Source organism: Artemia franciscana, chromosome 11 (assembly GCF_032884065.1).
Source record: "Artemia franciscana chromosome 11, ASM3288406v1, whole genome shotgun sequence".
Lineage (NCBI taxonomy): Eukaryota > Metazoa > Arthropoda > Branchiopoda > Anostraca > Artemiidae > Artemia > Artemia franciscana.
The window spans coordinates 10,353,157-10,367,909 of NC_088873.1; the positions used below are offsets into that span (position 1 = coordinate 10,353,157).

Genomic DNA, 14,753 nt, shown 5'->3' on the forward strand with positions numbered 1-14,753 from the left:
TTGATATATTGCTCTTCACTCTAAAGTTTCACTTTTTGTATCTATTCTTTAATAACGACTCCTAAAATACAAGGGCTGTTTAGTCAGAATAAAAAGCTGTGTTAAAAATTCTATAAAAAAAACTTTGGCGTAAAGAGTCAGGTCTTGAAGAGAGGGCAACCTCTTTTATATGCGTAATAATTCCTGTTTGTTTCAAGTTTTGATGATGCTCCTTACTTTCAGTTTCTTAGTTTAAATTGGGTGAATTTGGCCAAACTATGAAAATATAAAGTTAACAAATTTTGCTTTTTCCGTATCCGTCCCGGAAAATTTACTTGGATTCTGGAAAGAAGAAAGAAATAAATTGAAATTTCGAACAAAATTTAACCGAATCATATCAACTATTTTTTTTTAATTTGCTGTATGATTTTAGGTTTTGGCTCAGTTTTAACCAAATTTATTAACTATACGTATCAGTTCAAGAATTCCTCCGTAAAATTTATAAATTCTATTGTTGAATTTCGGACCTTTACCGCAGGCTCTTGGAATTCGTATTGCAATTGGGTCGAAATTTCGGACTTTCTGAGATTCCGCTGCAGCTACCCTCTTTATTTGGATTCAGGGTAATTTTAGACTTCTGATCCAAAGTTCAAACTTGAACGATATGTCACTTAGGGTATTTTGAACAGATTGAAAACTCTTCCCTAATAGAAAAATTGGGGATGCAACGCCAGGTAAAATTTGCGGTGTGCTGCCGTTTCCGTCATCAAAAAGAAAACCCGCCCGTCTTCAGGATTTAGTAATTGGCATGTCAAAAAACATTAAAAAATAATACAATTAAAAAGAATTAATGCACGCTTTTCAGCACAGGCAATCTCTACCTTTCCCTTTTGCAATAGAATCTGCGCTAATATGATGCAAAATTCTTATTAGGTGTAATAAGAATGATTAAATAGGCTTTTGCTAAGCTAGCCGCATTTTCAAAAACTTCAGGGATAACCATAATAAAGGAAAAGTCGTTTTGCAGAATTGGGTGAATGAGCGGCACAATTCAAAGGCGTAAAATTTGAATTTCCACAATTGCTTCTAAATGGAACAGTCAAATCTTCGGAAAAGTATTGCTATAATAGGCAACATAGCCTGTTCAATCACTGTAATTCTGATAAACAAATGGATTTATAAGGAAATCGGGTTCCCTAATGTTACCCTGACGTTCATACATTTTGTGATGACATTTATTGGATTATACATTTGTGAAAAGTTAAACATTTTCTGCCAAAAGGTTAGACATGCTTTTTGTTATTTAGAATGATATACAAATTCGAAATATTGGTCAAATTCTACTTTAGCTTTTTTTGCTATATTGGAAAGGAGTTTGGAACCTAACCTAATATATCCAGGGCCAAAATTTGGCTATAGGCTACTCTTGGAAGGTATTCCCAAGATTCTGTGTTAACCCTGTTCTGATTTCTGAGTCCTAGAAATTTGCCTACCTGCTAGGTCTATACATATTGAAATTTTGACAAATCAACATTTTATATTAGGCCTAGGCTAACTTTCAGTTATCAGTTTCTTTTTCTCTGGTTTTAGTTCTGAAAATGCAAATACTAGGTATAGATGTTAAGCAGTCTACCACATAAGGTGACATGTTAAGAAAGTTCTTACATCTTAATATGCACAAAAATACTAGTTAATAGGCTATAGCCTATCTTGCAGCAGGAAAACCTTTATCTTCACTTCTTTCCTTGTTTTTCCAAGAAGCTTATGAATACACCCCCCCCCTAATGTGCAAATATATACCCAGAATTTCATTATGAATCTAAATATAACCTTCATTTGCATCACAAATGAACTTTACCCTGCCCCTAAATATATCCAAATCAGGGTATATAGCCTATTTGTATATTGTGGGGGCGGGGATAAAGTTCCTTTGTAGTGCATATGAAGGTTATACTTGGATTCAGAATACAATTCTGGGTAATGTTTTCATATTAGGGGGTAAAGGTCTACCTTAAACCTTAAATCACAGCTTGGAGCAATATAAGGATTATCTAGATAGACTTTGGGAATTTTCTCTTCCAAGGGACTTTGTTGACAGTATTAGACTTCTGCCTAGCTTTAGTGGTACTGACATGATGAGCTTTATATATCATGTAGATAAGAAGACATTTGTTCCACCTGCTGAAAACACTTTAAATACCACAAACTTGGAGTTGTATATCAGCAGGGAATTGTTTACAGCCAATCAAAGGTGAACCAATGGTTTTAGATCCCCTAAGATTTATATTGTCATTCAGTGATGCTTTTTGGGCATCACTGAATCTTTTTCACTGAATCAGTGAATGCTGAATCAGTGATGGTTTTTGGGCATCTGTCAGAGGCATCAGTGATGCCTCTGATAAATTTATTGTCACAATGGCCAATTTTGGTAAGCTGTATTGCTATCCACTGCAAATGTAAAAACATGTGCATTGGAATGTATTTCTGTGCAGGAATCTGTAATTGTGACTTGCTTTGTGTTTGTGCTTAGAAATGTGACCTCTCTGAAAGCAACAATGAGACCATGCTCTAATAATAACTTGAAATATATTGTGCCAATTGCCTTCAAATGGCTCACAAAACTGATAGCCAATTCCAATTATCCTTACTTTATGTTTACCTACCTTAGATCTGTCCTGGGATAGATGGTAGAGTTTCTATCAACAAGTAAAATGAATCATTTTAAAAAAATTCTGAAAAAGTTAATGCCAGCTTTCATATCATAAAGACTGTCTGTCTTGGCTTTATTCTAACTAGCCATGGCTTGACCCTCAAATCTTCCACTAATCTGATCAAATTAAAAAATCAATAGAATTATCATTTGAATAATCTTTACTCTATGCCTATCTACCTTAGTTTTGCCCTAGGAAGGATGGTAGACTGTCTGTCAACAAGTAAAATGAACCATTTTATACAGCTCTGAAAAAGTTATGAGATTTTTCCCTCTTATGAAGACTATCTGTCTTGGCTTTATTCTAACAAGGCATAACTGCTGCCTATGATCCTTAAATGCCATCAGGGCATAACTTAAAACCCTTGCCCTTAGGGCTTGGGGGGGTGTCATTCTCAAACTCATAATTTCCAGACCTTTCAACTATGTTGAAGAAAATGGCTATCTCAAAATTTTGATTGGACTTGTTTGGGGATATGATGGGTGTGGGAGGGTGATTAGTTACCCACCAATTACTTTTGACTATTAAAAGGGCTTTTAGCCTTTCAATTTCCAATCAAATGAGACCTTTTCAAAGTTTTCAAGACAACTCCTTTAACACAAAGCACCCTGGTCTAAAATGATAATAAATATTTACCATTAATAATAGGGGATGGGTGCATAATCGATTTTTTGCACAATTACTGATTTTTGTCTTCAAACTCAGTTTTACCAAGATGGGTGCTTAAAAGAACTTTCTGTGTTTATAATATATAATTATTTGGGATTTGAATTCATTCCTGGAACTTTCATTGTCCAAACTTAATAAGCCTGCTTTCCAAGATATCAAATAGCCTAGGGTAAATTTAAATTGCAAGACAGAAATCAGAAAATAAACAAACAGACAATAAATAGCCTTCCAAATGCTGCCACTGCAATTGTATCCCAGGCCTCTTGATAGGATTGAATACCTCCCTAGGATATATAATTTTTTTTTTATCAAATTGGTAATATTTGCCATTATGAGCTAATTGAGGTAAAATTCTAGATGGTCTGTGTTCTTTTCAAATTTTTAAGGCTTAGAAGACTGGATAAAAGATGGAGACTGTACCAGTCTTAACCTTAAATAAAATGTATTTTTTTAAATTTTTGTTTGATTCTGTTTTCATTGACTCAAGGTTTCGGAGCATAATTTTAATAATTAGGGAAGGATTTTGAGCTAAACTGTTTATTATTGTTTTTTCTTTATTTAAGACAATTTTTTTCTTGAAATCTTAACAAATCAGGATTTAGCAGAGCTATGAGGCTCAGTATATTCTCTTTTGATCTTTACATGTACTCTAGATTTATTCTTGATAGTTTCACTATTATGATACAAACTTTTTCTGATTTTGTCATAGGTCAGTGTTATTTGGAGGGAGAGAAGGGGGTTGAAGATACTTCAAGAGACTTTCTTATGACATATCCTACATAGGCCCTGCATATTATGAAGTGAGAATTCTTTTCTCAATATGTCTCCAGACCTAAAAATGTGATACCCCCATGACACATTTATTTCATGCAATCTGAAAGCACTTTCTAGCCTTATTGAATCTGCTGATTACCATTATACCCAGAATAGGTACTTTTGAGGGGTGCTTGGTCCTTAAAAATGACCTGAATTATTAAATAGTACTGGTTGGAAGCTTTCACTTACAGCCCATTGAAGCTTGGTGCTTTTAGCTGCAGCTGAACCTAACTGAGCAGAAATGCAAGCAAGTTAGTGATTAAAAACAAAAAATTGCCATTATTGACTGAATGTTATTTTTATTTGACAAATTGAATAAAGTGTCAAAATAAGTTAACTGGGAAATTGTTTATAATCATTATAATGTTTCTTTTTTTATAACCCATGAATGAACATTGGCAAATGAGCAGGAACAGTCCTTGTCAAGGTAAAAATAAAATAAAGTAGAAAGTCAAAAATAACTACTTGAAATATCAGGTCCTGGGCCAAGTCAACAATACATCTATCCTCTTCTTTACTCACATCCTAGAGTGTACCCAGGTCGTTTGGGGGCTCATCAATGCTGCTAATTAATAATGTTAGGGAGTTATACAACATAGATGGTTTGCTAGCAAAAGACTTGGTATACTCAAAGGTAACTAGCACATCTTCTCTTGTTCTGTTGTATGCTATGGTATCTTTGATTCTGGATTTCAGCTGCTTTATTAAGCTCAACTTGGTGAAAGACTTAGTTGGAATTTTTAGGGAGGAAGGTGAACTGAATAACAACACTGTCTGTATTCAGGTTGTCAGAAGGGTATATCTGCAGTATATTAGGAATAGTTTTGTATGTGAAGTTTAAACTTACAAGGCCTGTTGTGGGGAATGCTGAACTAATCAAATGACAATGTTTGCATCCTATTGCTACTGTGTCTACTCATACTACTGCTTCTACTCATATTAGTGCTACTATTGCTACTATCATTTTCAGGCCTTTAGTTCAGGTATTGGCTTTACATCTGCATCCAGCTTTCATGTTACTAATTTCAATTGTTTCTTTTTCTGTCTTAGTTTATCTATGAGACTTGTGTTGTTTGTGGATGCTAAGTAGCTTCAAAATAAATGTCAATTTACTATTCTGGTTTTATCATTTATTTATTTGAGACATGTATTAGGCTTATAATTGTTCTAAAATTTATTGAATCCTCTCTTTGATGTTAAAGATACAGGTATGAGAACCCCAATTAAAGGTCTATTCTGAAGGCTTCTCACCAAGCATATAATTAAAAAAAGTCACCATTTTTGATTTTCAGATATATATATATATATATATATATATATATATATATATATATATATATATATATATATATATATATATATATATATATATATATATATATATATAGATACATATATGGGTTATATTTATTTCAACATTCCCCTTTAACAGTTTCTGAAAATTTCAACTTAATACCATTTATCCATTCCTTAAATATTATAGATAGACCATTTTGACAATCAGGATGTGCATAGTGGCTCTTGAATGAGTTCAATGTCTTCAATCAGTATTCTCTGACAGTTTCAACTTAATATGTTGTCTTTTGATGCAGTTTGATGTCCTAATTTATATTTCCTGAAAGTTTCAACTTCATAATATTTGCTATTTCTAAGATATTGCAGATGAGCTCTTTTGACAACCAGGATGCACTTAGTGTATTTAGGTTCAACTTTCTGAAGAAATTTCCACTTAATTCACTAAATTGTTCTTGAGGTTTTTCAGCTGTTTTGACAACGTGGATGCATGTTGTGTCTTTTGGTTTAGTTTGACTTACCCCTTGACATTTGCTGAAAGTTTCAGCTTAATACCCATTGCTATTCTTGAGATCAATATAGGTACACCCAGATACACGCTTTTGACAAGCTAGATGCAACTAGTGTCTTTTAATTTTGTGCAACATCCTATTGACATTCTCTGAAAGTTTGAACTTAATATCCTTGGCAGTTCAACTTAATAAACTTAGCTATTCCTGAAATATTTTAGATAAGTCATTTTAACAACCTGGATGGATGTAAACTCTTTTGATTTAGTTGAATAGCAGCAGTAGCAGTGAAGCAGCAGTAACATCATAGTTGCAGTTGCAAGTGGCATAGTAATATTAGCTGCGTTTTAGTTGTAGTCACGAAATGTCAGATTAGCTGCATCAGTAAGTAGCTGTAGTTGTGTTTAGTTGTAGTTGCAGTTGCAAGTAGTCACTAACAAACACAAAGTAGAAAAAATAGGATAAATTTTTTCTAGACAGTGGAAATCAAATCTGTGGATATTTTGGCCCTACCAATGTCTCCACGACAACCAGGACTCCTGGTTGAACTTTGTTGAAGTTCAACAAAGTTTAAAAAACATTATTGGTTTTAATTCTCACATTTTAATGTAACTTTATTTATATATTTATATTTTTTTTCTCTTTCTTGTATTGTGCTGAAGATGGCCCTTGGACATAGAGCCGAAATATCTGCAGATTTGATTTCCACTGTCTTGAAAAGATTTTCCCTATTGTTTCTACTTTGTGTTCGTTTGTTATGGAAAGGCAGTGTGGTCTTTGTTGCTATTTTCAATTAGTCACTGCCACTTGTAGTTGAAATCATAAATTGTTGCATTTACAAGATGTCACTACAGTTATAATAGTAGTATTAGCCCTGGCTTTCAATACCCTTGGCTGTTCCTAAGGTATCACAAATGTGCCTTTTGATAACCATGATGCACATAGTGTCTTTTGAATTAGTTTATACCCCACCCCCAACATTCCCTGAAGTTTCACCATTATACGCTTAGCCTTATTGAACATTCACAAGATCAAATATTCCCCCCTTTCCCAATTGTAGGATCTTACATGCCTTCCTCCCCCCCCCAAAAAAAATAAAACAAAAACAAATTTAAACAACGGAAATGCATAACTCACAAGGCCTTGCCCAACAGTCTCAGGAGTGGGAGGTGTCATGTCATCCACAGAGGCATGGTTATCCAACCTTTAGACTATTTTGAACAAAATGGCTATCTCAAAGTTTTGATCTGGTGTCTTTGGGGAGAGGGCAGCTATAAAGGCATGGAAGGGGGACTGGTAGCCCACCAATCACTTCTGACTATTTAAAGGGACACTAGAACTTTCAATTGAATGAGTCCCCTCCAAAGTTCTTATGAGCACTCCTTTTAAGTGTAGTAGCTCCAAGGGAAAAAAGAAAGGGAAATACTGCATTGAAATTTTCTGAATTTTTATTACAGGCAACATTAGCGCATTGCACGTAATTCAATATTCTCTGAAAGTTTTACCTTAATACCCTTTGCCTTTTTGAAACCCAGGATTAAAAATACCCCGCTTGCCAATAATGAACCCTAAATGTAAACAATGGGCAGTTTGCAGAATTTACAGCCTTTGCTCCTTGACTGTGGGGGTCATTTCATCCATAACTTGTAGTTGTTGGACCCTTTGACTATTCCAAACAGGATGGCTGGCTCGAAGTTTAGATCAGGTGTCTTTACGGTTTTAGAGGGAACTGAAAAGGGCATGGAAATGGTGTTGGTTGTTAAAATGTGCAAATTGTTCCTCCCCTTGTATTTTGATTTGCATACCTCTTTTATTACATCAGTGACTTTCAATACATTTGTTTTATTGACATTTATCTTCAGTCTTAGTTTAACCATCTCTCTACTTATTCTTCTACACATCCATATGACTTACATTGTATTTATTTCTAATTTCCATTGTGTTTTACTTTTATTTATATGTTATGTATAATTCCAAATTTTCTAAACTGTTTTTTAGAAATGGGTTTAAAAGTAAACCCCATTTGTTTATAAAGCACACAGGTATAACCATCCTTAATTCTGAACTGATGCAATATTTCCTTTTTAAAAGCAGTCAGTTGCAATAAAGATGTGCAAACTGTTCCACAATGGTTTTACTAGATCACTAACTTTATTATCAGGATCCTCTGTATGTTTATCTTCAGTGCTGCTTTAGCCATCTCCTTCTCTTTGGCATGTTTTTCTATGTGTCTGTTCATTCTTATATTACGTTTCAATACCATATTTTTTTTCTTATCCTCACAAGTCATCTTTGTTCAACTCTTTCTGTATCACTAATTGCAGACATGCACATATCTTTAACTGGGACAAGTCCAGACTGACTATTCCATATCAATTTTTTAACATCCTACTACAATATTTTATTATTATACCGTCTGGCTGCATCCTTTAAATGCTCAGCAATTGCGTCCATTGCCTCCACTTTACACCTGCTTCTTTCATATTTTACTGCTTTTTCCACTTTCCTAACTTATCACTCCAATATTTCTTGTACAAGCCCCTCCTCATCTCCACTAAACTTGAATTATTTTTAATCATAATCCTTGCTGAATTTCTGACTTTCCTCCCCAAGATATCATATACTACATCAAAAAAAAAAAAAAAAAAAAAAAAAAAAAAAAAAAAAAAAAAAAAAACATGTATGTGCCAATTCATTCATAAGCTAAAATAGGCAGCCATATTGCGCTGCCTATGATTAGCAAGCTTAAACTTTGAGGGAGCGTTAGGGCTGCCAAATGAAATTCAAGCTATGACTTGGAGGGAGGGTACACTGTTAAATAGTTATTTAAATCAAAAGACCATATAAATTACCTGGTGATCTAAAAACGAATTCCTGGCTAAGTAGTAAGGTAGACTGAAATAATCTTTGTTTACCCAGGTTATCAAAATAGCATGTCTTCATTATCTCTGGAACAAACTGGAGTCGGGATCCACTTGAAAGCTTAGGGGGGTGTTTGGAAGAGGGGGGAGAAATTGACCCTGACTTTAGACTTAAAAGGAGGGTCAGAGGGTAATTGTAGGAAAATGTGTGTCTGTGTTGTCAAAATGGCATAACCTTTTCAAATGACTAAAAGATTTGGGGTGAAAAAAGACTGAGACTTAAATTTTATTGTTCCAATTATCTAAAAAGTGAAATTTGGGGGGCTGACGTCCCCCCACCCTAAAATTTTCATGGGGGGAGATCTTCTGCAGGGGGGAATCTTCTGAGGAGAAACCCTACCACTGTGGGATTCATAAATTTCTTGACTAAGTGGATTTCTACACAACAAACAAGCTCGAAAATAATTATAGGGTACTGGCCTCTTTTTTTACAGTATATTTTCTTCTGTATAGCTCATTTTTGGTAATCGTACTTTTCCGGCCTTAAAGAAATTCTTGGTTATGGATATTATATAAATCTTCTTTTTTTCAGTCGATATCTCTGAAAGATGTATGGCTGCTGTCTGCCACCTTTTGCGGGTTTGTTGTTCTGACAAATTTAAGTCTAGAAAATAATACAGTTGGTACATACCAAGTTGCCAAAAGCATGACTACTCCTGTTATTATGGCGATACAGTATTTTCACTATAACAAAAAGGCCAGTTTACCGGTAGTACTGTCTGTGGTAAGTTACTTGACCAGCAAATTTTGGTTTTGGTTTATTTACTCTTTAAATGTACAAAAAAAATAAAAAAATCTGCATTTATCTTTAAGAAAAGCCCAAATATTTTGAATTTCAAATCGGTCTTTGCGATTTTCTTTTTTGTACTATGCTGTTGGAAAATGACTTTTATGAAAGGGAAATGTATGTAATATTTTCACTTAATTGGGAAAGTAGTCCTCATTTTTCACATGTTTTTCCCATTTTTTAGTTTGTGTATGTTTAGTCTTTAGACCTCTATCGTACCTTTAATCCGATTTAGTATTATAGACTATTAAATTTAATTATTTGATAAGTAATTCATGCTTTTAAGCTATTTAGATTTATAATAATTTGACATTTGCAAGGTAAAAATATAAAGGAGGGAATATAGTTTCTATTAAATGAATGGAGGTGTCCTGAGTATTTGTCAAGGAATGCCTTAAAATCTGCAAGAACAAAAAGGTCATGCTAGTCATAGATGTTGCTTGGTATAGGAACATGGGCAATTCTCTCATTAGGTAAAAAAAGACGAAGGATACAGCACTGGATTTTACAGTCCCTACCGGTGGTGCAGATCTCTGTCTCTCAGTCCTTCAGCCAAAAATTGCAATGTGGGGGAAGGGGGCTTAGCCATCCTGCGCTTTCACACACCCTCATTGTTTACTGTCCTTGGATTGTTAAAGGTACCCATTTGAGGCCGGGTCGACTCGGGCTAAGTTTACAGAGTCAAACCTATGATCCTTGTTCCAAACCAAATATTTTGCGACACCAGGACTCAAACTCCTATCCCCAAGGGCTTAGAAATACAAGAATGGCACAACAACCCCTCAGCTAGAAAAATACAAATCAGTTGAAATACAAAGTAGTTCATCTTGAGTTAGGTACAATATATGTTATCTCCCATCGCAGTTTATTCCTTGCCTTGGTAGAGTTCGTGTCTGTTGTGTTTATTAGTCATTTTCTTGGGAGAACGCTGTCCCTGTGTAAGGAATCGGAAGTATTGTTCCGTCTCGCAATTGCCAACTTGCGCTAAACAGTACTCGGATATCGGAAATCATTTACTTCTTTTATTTTTCCCCAACATGCTGCCAAACCAAGTTATTACCACTAAATTAGATCCCCCCCCCTCGCGGAAACCCACCTAAGTTATCAACCATAATTTATGGCATAAACTCTCCCAGAGTATCATTTAAAGATCGAGAGGCCAAAGATCATAAACCAAGCTTGACTATTTACTTGTTTCTAACAGCTAGAGGAACTCTCTGTAATTTCAGGAGTTACAGGGGACCTGATACATGATTCGAAAATTGCTCTTATAATGCTCAGGTGAATCTCTCCAGGATCACCAAGCTTGCAATTAGAAAGTGTTCTCCTAGAAAGTTCTCTTAAAAACTGTTCTCTGTTTGTTCAATTAGAAAGTGGGCATAGAAATACAACCATGGCACGCCAACCACTCAGCTTGAAAATATAAAGTTGTTCATTTTGAGTTATATACAATATATGTTATCTCCCAGGGCAGTTTATACCTTGCCTTGGTAGAGTTCGTGTTTGTTGTATTTACTAGTCATTTTTAATATATAGCCTATATGTATGTAATTGGCAAGACTATTAGGTTTTCATCAGGTAGTAGATGTTGTTGTGATTCTTACTAAAAAGAAAAGATTGAAAAGAAGAAAAAACGCTTAGAGTTTTTGAAGTTGGAGGGATAACCTGCTGGCGAATGATACAATTCTTCTTTTTATTTCAAATCTGATTTTAACCTTATTAACTATCATATGGTGATCACAATGCGTTCCATAAAAATCAGGGAGATTTGAGAATTGAGCAAATTAGCCAAGAATGTTTTACTTATTCATTTTTTTAAGTTTATTTTATTCTGCCCTGTCGCTACATTCAATAATAAACTAATTCATTTTACATATTCAATAATTCAATAAAAAAAATTGTACAAAAAGTTTATTTTATAGAAATGCTGTGAAAGCATTTCTTTGATTTTTGTTCTAGCATGAATTGATTTCAACAGAAAACAATGGCTACCAGAATTATACTAAAGATAGAATTTTATGATTTTTTTTTCTGGTCGATTCGTTGTTAGGAGGGAACTGGGTATTGCTAGAATTAAAAGATCAACCTGAGAGATTTTACGATAGTTGCATATCTCACAGCTCTGATTCTTTGTTGTTTGCTTTACATATTTATATGATAGAAAGTACACACTGCGAGGAATTAACATGCATTTACATATTCAAATAATAATAAGTACAAACTGCGAGGAATTAACATGCACCCAAGCCGCGTATGCTCTCCAATGAAGCTCATCCCATATGTCTCCATCCCTATCTTGGCATTTCGTATTTAGTTACAGTTGTTTATGGTTACAGTGATAGCTGCAACTTAATAAAGAGCAAATCATAGTCCAGAATAATGAAAAGTTTAAAAACGAGCTTCTAAAAACTACCAGGTGAGAATTTTTTTTTGTAGTTGTTTCAGGAATGGGAACTATTATATCGATTGGTCCTAATCGTAAAATGTTATTTTGAAAACAAATTTAGAGAAATTTTGATAAGTCTGAACGCCTCAAAAAGGCGTTGGATTAAAATGAAAAGCACACCAATAGAAAACCGACGCAATAAAACTTGATTACGATATAAGTTTAACTCTGTAAGAACTTCAAGTAAGCTTAGTTTCTAGTAAATCGCTAGTTTTTCAAAATTCTACAAATGTAGGAAAATATGAAGAATCAGGTTATTTGAAATAGTTTTTCAAAAATATGTTGCATGAACTGCAGAACGTTTTAATTTTCAACTTCGCATATTACTTTCATCAGATTTATTTTTTAAGTTAATAAAAATTATAAACTGAAGAAGAGAGTAGAATTTATTTCAACACCACCTGTTACAATACAAAGCATATAGGAATAGAGTTAGATTTTTGCACAAAGGAGGAACAAGATCACGTTTAATTGGTTCTAGACAGTCGATCGCTTCACTTTTATTTCAACATCACCTGTTGCAATACAAAGCATATAGGAATAGAGTTAGATTTCTGCACAAAGGAGCAACAGAATCATGTTTAGTTGGTTCTAGACAGTCGATCGCTTCCCTTTTATTTCAACATCACCTGTTGCATTACAAAGCATATAGAAATAGAGTTAGATTTCTGCACAAAGGAGCAACAAAATCATGTTTAATTGGTTCTAGACAGTCGATCGCTTCACTTTTATTTCAACATCACCTGTTGCAATACAAAGCATATAGAGATAGAGTTAGATTTCTGCACAAAGGAGCAACAAAATCATGTTTAGTTGGTTCTAGACAGTCGATCGCTTCACTTTTATTTCAACATCACCTGTTGCAATACAAAGCAAATAGGAATAGAGTTAGATTTTTGCACAAAGGAGGAACAAGATAATGTTTAGATGTCTCTAGACAGTCGATCGCTTCACTTTTACTTCAACAACACCTGTTGCAATACCTAGAATATAGGATTAGAGTTGGATTTTCGCATAGAGGAGGAACAAGATCATTATTAGTTTGTTCTAGACAGTCGATTGCTTTACTTTTATTTCAACATCACCTGTTGCAATACCATGCATATAGGAGTAGAGTTAGATTTCAGCACATAAGAGGAACAAGATCATGTTTTGTTGGTTCGAGACAGTCGATCGCTTTACTTTTATGTCAACATCACCTGTTGTAATGCAAAGCATATAGGAATAGAGTTAGATTTCTGCACAAAGGATGAGCAAGATCATGTTTAGTTCTTTCTAGATGGTCGATCGCTTCACTTTTATTTCAACATCACCTGTTGCAATACAAAACATATTGGAATAGAGTTAGATTTCTGCACAAAGGAGGAACAAGATCATGTTAAGTTCGTTCTAGATAGTCGATCGCTTCACTTTTGTTTCACCATCACCTCTGTAAATACAAAGTATATAGGAACGGAGTCATATTTCTGCACAAAGGAGGAACAGAATCATGTTTAGTCCATTCTAGACAGTCGATCGCTTCACTTTTGTTTCACCATCACCTGTGGCAATACAAAGTTTATAGGAATAGAGTTAGATGTCTGCACAAAGGAGGAACAAGATCATGTTTAGTTCGTTCTAGACTGTCGATCGCTTCACTTTTGTTTCAGCATCACCTGTGGCAATACAAAGTATATAGGAATGGAGTTATATTTCTGCACAAAGGAGGAACAAGATCATGTTTAGTTGGTTCTAGACAGTCGATCGCTTCACTTTTATTTCAACATCACCTGTTGCAATACAAAGCATATAGGAATAGAGTTAGATTTCTGCACAAAGGAGGAACAAGATCATGTTTAGTTCGTTCTAGACAGTCGATCCCTTCAGTTTTATTTCATCATTACGTGTTGCATTACAAAGCATATAGGAATAGAGTTAGATTTCAGCACATAGGAGGAATAAGATCATGTTTAGTTGGTTCGAGACAGTCAATCGCTTTACTTTTAATTCAACATCACCTGTTGTAATGCAAAGCATATAGGAATAGAGTTATATTTCTGCACAAAGGAGGAACAAGATCATGTTTAGTTCATTCTAGACAGTTGATCGCTTCATTTGTATTTCAACATCGCCTGTTGCAATACCAAGCAGATAGAAATAGAGTTAGATTTCTGCACAAAGGAGGAACAAGATCATGTTTATTTCCTTCTAGACAGTCGATCGCTTCACTTTTTTTTTCAACATCACCTGTTGCAATACCAAGGATATAGGAATAGAGTTAGATTTCTGCACAAAGGAGGAACAAGATCATGTTTAGTTTGTTCTAGACAATCGATCATCTTCACTTTTATTTTATCTATGTTAATATGTTCATGCTGTTAAAGTATTCACTGGCTTTATTATCATTTTTTTCAGATCCCCATTATATTTGGAGTGATATGCAACTTCAGCTATGATATTAAGTTTAATGTCATTGGATGTTTCTTCGCTTGTACAGGCGTGGTGGTCACATCTCTGTACCAAGTAGTAAGTAAATTGATTACACATTAGAAAATTTCTTCATCTGAACGGACAAGGCTGCACACGACCTGAAAATACATTTTGTTAAAAAGAAAGTATTTTAGTATTTAGTATTTAAAGTAT

The 14,753-nt window shown here is 34.4% G+C and overlaps 1 protein-coding gene across 4 annotated transcripts in view; it reads left to right on the forward strand.

Moving 5' to 3' along the window:
* Window positions 1-1,012: 1,012 nt before the first annotated feature.
* Window positions 1,013-14,753, forward strand: part of LOC136032787 (solute carrier family 35 member E3-like) — a 48,989-nt gene continuing 35,248 nt past the window's right edge. For all 4 annotated transcript variants that reach the window (XR_010618781.1, XR_010618782.1, XM_065713153.1 and 1 more), the window contains exons 1-3: window positions 1,013-1,261; window positions 9,431-9,622; window positions 14,526-14,636. Coding sequence is in view for 2 of the 4 variants with exons in the window: in XM_065713153.1 (XP_065569225.1) it covers window positions 1,070-1,261; window positions 9,431-9,622; window positions 14,526-14,636 (495 nt within the window). In the remaining 2 variants the exon portion in view is untranslated. The remainder of the gene's footprint in view (window positions 1,262-9,430; window positions 9,623-14,525; window positions 14,637-14,753) is intronic.